Below are 7680 nucleotides of genomic sequence, written 5' to 3'. Positions count from 1 at the left end.
TGAAAACAACGAAAATATGAAAATCGGAGCGCGGAGCTGAAAGGCGCCGCAGGCACCCGTCTCGGCTCCAGCTGGTCAGAAGCGGAGTGGGGGACGGGGGACAGAAGCGTTTGGTTCCCAGTCATAAGGGGGCTTTGAAACTAAAAACTGGGGAGTTGCCACAGAATCCTGGCTTCTGGGATGTGCACCCCGGAAAGGGCGGAATAGGGGTCGAGGCGGGACCCCACAGCGCTCCACGCTAAGGACATCTCCTGGGGGTTCCGGGCTCACCCCCGAGCCACAGCATGCCCATCAGATGTTTCCAAAGTCTTCTCCCATTTCCTCTGGCTTCCGAGCCCACTGTGGAGCGGGCTCGGGGCGGATTTCGCAGATAATTGCAGTGGGAACGGAGAGGCTTGGATTTCGCCTCACGGTCAGCGGGTGGTGTCTTATACAGGGAGGGAGGAGCGGGGAACTGTGCTCGCCATGGAGGGGAATTCAGCCCACGAGGACAATGACCGTCGTGGGTGGGACTGGTAAAATCGTCCCACTCCCCACTAGAAGTCCCCAGTAGTCAAGGTTAGGGGGTGGTAAGGGGGTGGAGTAAGTGAAAGTTGGGGGGGCATAAGTCCTGCCAGCCCAAGGCTTCTGCTCCCAGGCGCCCAGGGTGGGGGATGGGAATGGGCTGCCAGACGGGCTGGGGGTTCAGCCCGCTGTCTGCCTGTAGTTGCCGTTAATCTCCTGGGCGATGTCGACCGCTTCGGCGCCCAGGGGCAGCCGATCACTGTACTCGGAGCCCGCCTCGAACTCCTCTTGGTTGGTCTTGGACTGGGATTCCACCAGCGAGCAGGCCGCCAGGCTCTCTTCCCTCTGCAGGTCCCCACCTGGGTCCCCCTGCTCTGCTTCTTCGTCAAGGCCCTCCCCGGGGGTCTCCTCTGGCTCCTCGCCGCCCGCCTCGCCGCCTGCCGGGTAGCTTTTCTCGGACTCGAGGTAGGAGGCACGCGGGTCGAAATCGGCGGCGATGCGCTTCTCCATGGGATCAGGGGCCTGCGGCCTCAGGATAAGACGGTAGGGCTTGCCCGGGTGTTTGGCCAGCAGATGGCAGCAGGCGGCGCCCAGCAGGGGCACGGTGGCCAGCACCAGGAGGAACACGCTCACCGCCACGATAACCAGCAGTGAGGGCAACTCTTTCTTGGTGGCGAACACCACTTGCACGTGGCAGGCCTCGCCTGCCAGCGCCAGGCACACGGAGTAGTTGGTGCCGGGCCGCAGGCCACGGAACCAGTAGGCGTTGACGCCCTCCTCTACACGCGACCACTGCACTGCTGCGCCGCCCCCCGCCGGGCACAGATAGAGCAGGCGCAATGGCCGCCGTCCGGGCCGCCCTGCTCCCGCAGCCCCGCCGGGCCCAGGGCCCCACCTCGCCGCCAGTGGCGTCAGCTGCACCCGCGCCTCGCGCTCCGCCACGTCCAACGCGATGACGCCCAGCTCAAAGACATGCGGCTTGAGCTCGGCGCTCTGGTTGAACGCGTGGTTGGACACGTACCGCGAGGGGTCCCCGTGGCCACAGCGTTGCTCCTCCACCGAGTCAGCAGAGACCTGGTCTTCCGCCTCTTCACCCTCACCTGCCTCCTCGTCCCCCTCCGGCCCCTCCTGTGTCTCCCCGAGGACGCTAACCCGGCCCAGACCTTGGCTTTTGATTTTGCCCTCGGGCTTGGAAGGTAGGACGCTGTTGCCCCGGGTTTTGGCTGTGGACTTACGCTCAGAGGTTGGAGCCTGCCCATCAGGGTCTCCCCCTGCGCCAGGAGCGTGCTTTGGGGGCCCTGCAGCTGCCACTGCCACGCGAACCGACGTGGAGTTGGCACCCAGCTCGTTGTGGGCACGGCATGTGTAGATGCCTGCCTCCTTGGCACTCAGGAGGGGCACCAACAGGGAGCCGTTTGTAAGGGCCAGGAAGCGCGGGGTAGCTGGGGGCGCGGGCCAAGCGGGTGCTGGAGTCGGGGTTGGAGCCTCTGTCTGCGTTGGCCCGTCCCCATCTCCTTCCTCCTCCCCGTCTTCCGCTCCGTCCCCGTCGTCCTCCCCGCTCAGGATCGGCGGCACTAACACTACGGTGCCCCCCGGGATCTGAAGTTGCCATTGCAGGCGGGGCGTGGGGTGTCCTTCGGCGACGCAGTGTAGCATGAGCGTTAGGCCGGAGCGCAGGGGGCTGCCCGGCGCCTCAGGCGGCGGCTCAACACTCAGATGCACACTGGGAGGTGCACAGGACAGGGCGGGCAGGCGGTGCACCGGCACCCCCTGCAGCGCAGGAGGAGAGGCGCACGCGATGGAGTCGGGCTCCGGTAACGAGACCCGGGTGCTCGCAGCCCAGGCCTGTAGCCACACAAGGCTGCAACCGCAGTGGAAGGGGTTGTGATAGAGTTGCAGATGTGACAGAGCGCTTAGCGCATCGAAGGTGCCAGGAGCCAGTGTACGAAGCCGGTTGTTGTTGATGCGTAGGGAGCGCAGGTCGGGCAGTGCACCGAGTGCGTCCCGGGGCAACGAGCCCAAGCGGTTGTGGTTCATTTTGAGTAGCTGTAGAGCGCTCAGGTTACGCAGGTCGCTCCATGGGAAGCTGGATATGAGGTTGTGGCTCAGGTCGAGGTTCTTGAGCTGGCTCAGCACCGCCAGCGAGCCCAGCTCCACGGTGCGCACCTCATTGTGCGCCAGCCACAGCGACGTGACCTGCGTGACGTCGGCGAAGGCCCCACGCCGCAGCACGGTGATCTTGTTCGCCGACAGACTAAGCGTGGTCACGTTGGCCGGTAGTCCTTCCGGCACCTCGCGCAGCTCCTTGTAGGCGCAGTCGGCGAATTGGTGCGCGTACTTGTCCACACAGGCGCACGGCTCTGGGCACGCTCCGGCCACTCCTAGCAGCGCCCAAGCCAGCCACAGGGCCCTCAAGGGCACCATCGCGGATCCTGCAGGTGGAAGCCGGGGGAAGAGGGGAGAAGGTGACTCACTGAGCCCCAGCTTCCCTTCCCTATCCATCTGCCTCCTCCGTAAACCCAGTCTAGGGCAGGTCCCAGGGCTGCGGTAACTTTCTCCTCTGTGCCTAGGAGCCTCTCTTAGGCACGAGTTGGAGCTCAGTAAAAGTCTTGGGATTCAGTGATTGCTCCCTCTCAGGGCCCTGACTTCCTTTTCTAGCTGCCTCGTACCTTGCTCTTTTTTTTCTCTACCTATCCCATCAGCCTGGGGCTGAGCCCTCCTCAGAGTGGGCCGCTAGCAGGTCTGCCCTGGGCTTTGCATCAAGCCCTGACTATGTTTCTAAGCCTTCGTTTAACTCAGTGAAAGGGATACACAGAAAGGGTATTTTTGTCCGTGACCGCCTGTCCTCCCTTGAACTCTTTGTCCCACGGCACGGCACTCGCCCACACACGCCCACACACGCCCATACAAGCGCACAACAATACAAACACACGCCCAGGCACCTGCCATCAAACCGACAACTTCTGCAGGGGCTTAGGGGTTCACAACACATTTCCTAGACATAGAAACACAAAGACACCCAGACACAGACACAGTATATCTTGGAGACCTCATTGTTCTCTCAACTGAACACAGCACTTGTACAGCGTTCTCCACCACGGGGCAACGTGCTTTCCTGTTCATTGTGAGAATTGACAGACACCAGGGCACAAGTCCTCACACAGACCAACCCACACACAGGGACACAGGCGAGCACTTGCGCCTGTACACAGCCCTCTCAGACTGAAATCCCACCGGATCAGCAAATGCTGAGAACTTGCTGCAGGTGGCAAGAGGCTTGGGACCGGGGAAACAGACTCGTCAGGTCCCTCTTTGGCTGCAACTGAAGCTGCCTGCCCTGGGCTGCAACTCCTAGGAGGGGAAAACCATCAGGGCCCCTCGATCAACCTTCCTTCTGAGGAAGGAGGTCCTCCTCTGAGCTGGGACCAAGAGCAATGGAGGCAGGTCACTAAAGATTCTCGCTCCCCCCTCTGCATCTTCCCAGACGGCTCCCATGGGGGCGGGGGAGTCCCTAGCCGATGGGTCAAGGGGGCTGCCACTAGCTAATCAAGTAGAAGGCTCAAGATTCTGCCTCTTTTCTGCAGCCCACAATGCCTGAGGACAACCCCCCCCCCCAATAAAAGATTAGTCTCTGCAGTCATACAAACGCACTTACAAACAGATTCTCCGCTCCCACTTAGGACTCCTGGCAGGTTCGGCAGAGCCCCTCCCACCCTCTGGTCTTGGGAACCCGCGTTCCCCACTCCCTCTCGCTCCGGAGGGAAGGCCCCTCCCCTCTTCTTCCCGGTCTCGCCTAGAGAGAGCCGGCAGGGTCTGGCACCCTGGACGGGATTTACCCCCATCTGGGTCAGCGTTACGGGGTGGTCTCCGCTGCTTACCCGCTGCTCGCCGACTCTCCGCGCGCTGCCCTCGGGCTGCAACCCCTTCTCCAGACTTGAGGTAGCGGAGCCAGGACGACAGCCCAAGGGCGCTTCCCACATCTGTTGCTGCGACTGTGGGGAAGATGGGGGAGAGGCAGAGAAAGGGACAGGTAAGTTGTGGACTCCCCTGGCCCTGAGGTCCCACTTCAGTTTTTCCTTTCGCCTCTGTTCCCCCCACCTCTCACTGGCTGCAGATTGAAGAGCCGTTGCGCGCTCCCGGGCACAGCGGGGACGCGCACAGCCTCTCCCACCTCCCGCATCATCTACATTTGTTAAAGCCATAGAGACTCTTCCCCTGGCCAAGAGACGTTGGTGACAAAGGGGCGCCCCCACGCCCAGCACCCCGGCTTGGCTCTTTCCAGTTCACCACACTCCCATAACCCTCGTCCCTCGCCCCCATTTACACATCTGCAGACATTGTCACTATCCCTAATCACACGACTCCCTCCCCATTCAAACGCGTTGGCACAGTCACAGACCCTCGCACCCTCCACACAGTCGCTCTTCATATGTTAGAATTACCCATCATCATGTAATAATCGCATCAATGTGTTGAGATCTCGCTAGGTTCACACACATTTTCAAAGGCACACCTTCACCCGGGACGCTCAGCATTCCCCCCTCCTGCATGCACACACATTCATGAGCACTCACCCTCACGCGCGGGTCCCGCCAGAGCCCGTTAGCTTTGCTGCTTAATTGAATGCGAGCCTCTTTTACGCCCCGCAACACGTGAGACAAACCATCTTTGAGGAATTTGGGGGAAGGAAGAGCTCACGCCTGAAGGGGGGAAGCGTGTCTTTGCCTTAAAACTCTTTTTGCAAAGGCAGGCGGTGGCACAGAGAGTCCTCACGCGGGACCGGCTGAGCTGCGCTCCGCAGGGGTCGCGCGGACTCTTCCTTCCCGCACCCCTGCTGCTAGCCGCCTCCTCCCCGAAGCCACGTTCAACACGATGCATAATTGATAGTGTTAGCAGAGCGCCTCACCCTCCCTGCTATTTTTGCCTGGCTCTGGGCAGCTACGAGCCCTGGTTTCCCCAGCTCCCACCTCACCTCTTGCCAGTCCAACCCGAAGACTAGAACGCACCGCCTTACCGGGCGCTCCCCTGCCCAGCCTCCTCAGGTCGACTCTGTACGTCTCGCCTTTTGTGGCTAAACCAGCGCTGGAAGCCCACCGCCCAGCTCGTGGGCCCGTGCGCACCGCTGGGTGGGGCAGGTGCGTTGGTACCAGCCTCGGCTCCCAGGAAGCCGGCCCGAGCACAGCCAAGAGCCTCGCCCTCAGGACTTGCCAGCTAGGGGCGAATGGGGTCCGGGGCTGCAGCAGACGGCGGTATGGAAAGGGATGGTTACAAAACGTGTGCTCCTTTTGAGCACTGTGGGTTGGAGACTTCAGGCTTGAGCATCTCTCTCCCTCCTCCGCTCCCTCCATCATCTTCACGGTCTAACGAGCAAACACACCATCAACCCCACACACTAGCCCCCAAAGCCTCTGCGGCCCGATACCGCCCTTATGTTTCACACCCTCACACAACAACGGGCCTCAGCAAACTCGAATATTTGCTGTTCCGGACTCTCGCTTCCTGTCTCTGGCGAAACCCCGATATTTCTTTTGGCGACAAAGAAGTGGAAGCCCAGGGATGTCGAGGCATTTGTATAAAACGCGATTTCTGTTCCCCCTCAGTGCCCGTGGGAGCCCTGGAGACAGAGTTGCTGACCAGAATCGGAAAAGGGGTGCAGGCTTCGGGAAACACGCAGAGCCCCTGCCTTCCCCGGTTTTTCCATAGACACTGAGCACTCCGGGCACACGTGTTCCCCCCAGCCCTCACTCGGGCCGTGGCGGTCTCTGGAGGTGGGTCGGTTTGGGGCCTCTGAGATCAATCTTCCGATTTCAGTGTTGAGCATTTTAATGAGCTGGGGAGGTGGGGGAGAGAGACGGGTGAGGAGCTCTGCCTCTAAAGAGACCACCCGATCGGGGTTCCGAGGAGCCTTTATAAATTAAATATGAACAGACTGGCGCACACACACTTCGCATCCTTCCCTCTCTCCTATTCCTGCGGTCGCTACAGGCAGCCCAGCCATCTGGGACCAGCGCATCTCGCTCAACCCAGAATTCAGAACCCAGAACTTCATTCCATCTGCCTGTGCCTGTAGTTCCCACAGACACCCCGGGGGAGGGGCGCGGGGGCGCCCTGAGGGAGAAGGTGTCTTCGAGGAGGGAGGAGGAGTAAGAGGATCTTGACCGTGCGGTGGGGGCAGCGAGAGCAGGTCCCTAGTCCGGGAGTGAGTCCGGGCGGTTTGGGCCTGACTGGGCGGGGGAATGGCGTGGCCGGCTGGCCTGGCACAGACTCTTTGTCTGCGGAGCAAGGGGGGCGTCCTGGGTGTGTTGTCCGCGCGTCTTGGTAATCCTGAAGGGCAATTCGAGGAGCCTTGGCCGAGGAAGAGGGATCTGGGGAGCCGGGGGCCCAGCAGCGAGGTTAGAGAATAGGGTCCTGTATGGGGGTCCTGGAGACGTTCCCTGGCGGGGGGAGGGGAGCCTGGCGTAAAGGCAGTGACCGAGGCTCAGGCACGGAGGTGCGCGACTTGTGGACCTTCCACCCATTTTTCACCTCTCTTTATTTTGTGTGTTGGGGGGTTCTCTTTGCTTTCAGCTAGGAGGCGTACAGGGAGGCAAGCAGGGGATAACTTGGAAGGGTTGAAGGACTGGAAGACAGAGGCTGGGGAATGGAAAGAAAAATGAGCTTGCTCACTCTCCGCGGAGAGCTTCCCGGACCGCAGGGACCCCACCCGCCCGAGTCCTGGGAACCTTTGGGGCCCGCGAGCCAAGAAAGACCCCCTTTCCTTGCTCTTTTGCCGGGGATGCAGAAGCCAGGGGAATTCTGCAGGGACACAGGGCATCAGGCGCCTGGAGGGCGACTAAGGGCGCAGTGGTCACCCAGGCGAAGGCGCCGACTCCCGCGGACCCCCGCAGCTCCCGCCCACTCTCCAGCAAGCGCTTTTGTTCCCCAAGCCTGCCCTGGGGGAAAGACAACCCTTACCCCCGTCTTGGACCCTGAAGAGGTCAGTGCCCGCCCTAGCAGGGCTAGACCCCGAGTCGCCCCGGGCAGAATCCACCGAGGCCTGGGATGGGAGGTACGACTCCAGGATCAGCCTCCGAGCTCAGCTAGGAGAAGACTGAGAGCATCTCGACCGGCGCCGCCGGGCGCGCAGGGGCCTCTAATGTCTGTAATGTTGATAATAGTACACTTACTGAAGGGCTG

General features: G+C 61.4%; 1 protein-coding gene across 2 annotated transcripts; it reads right to left on the bottom strand.

Moving 5' to 3' along the window:
* Positions 1 to 684: 684 nt before the first annotated feature.
* Positions 685 to 4956, bottom strand: ISLR2 (immunoglobulin superfamily containing leucine rich repeat 2; the record flags this gene model as incomplete). Of its 2 annotated transcripts, none has more annotated exons than XM_079699973.1 (3): positions 685 to 2936; positions 4383 to 4496; positions 4904 to 4956. In XM_079699973.1, the coding sequence occupies one exon, from the start codon at positions 2926 to 2928 to the stop codon at positions 685 to 687; it is 2244 nt and encodes a 747-aa protein (XP_079556099.1). The 2 variants fall into 2 exon arrangements, with proteins under 2 accessions (XP_079556099.1, XP_079556098.1); XM_079699972.1 differs by lacking the exon at positions 4904 to 4956 and adding an exon at positions 4603 to 4687.
* Positions 4957 to 7680: the final 2724 nt, after the last annotated feature.

Source organism: Hyperoodon ampullatus (assembly GCF_949752795.1).
Source record: "Hyperoodon ampullatus genome assembly, chromosome: 3".
Classification (NCBI taxonomy): domain Eukaryota; kingdom Metazoa; phylum Chordata; class Mammalia; order Artiodactyla; family Ziphiidae; genus Hyperoodon; species Hyperoodon ampullatus.
The sequence above is the reverse complement of the archived record's forward strand: the minus strand, read 5'-3'. Positions and strand labels throughout refer to the sequence as shown.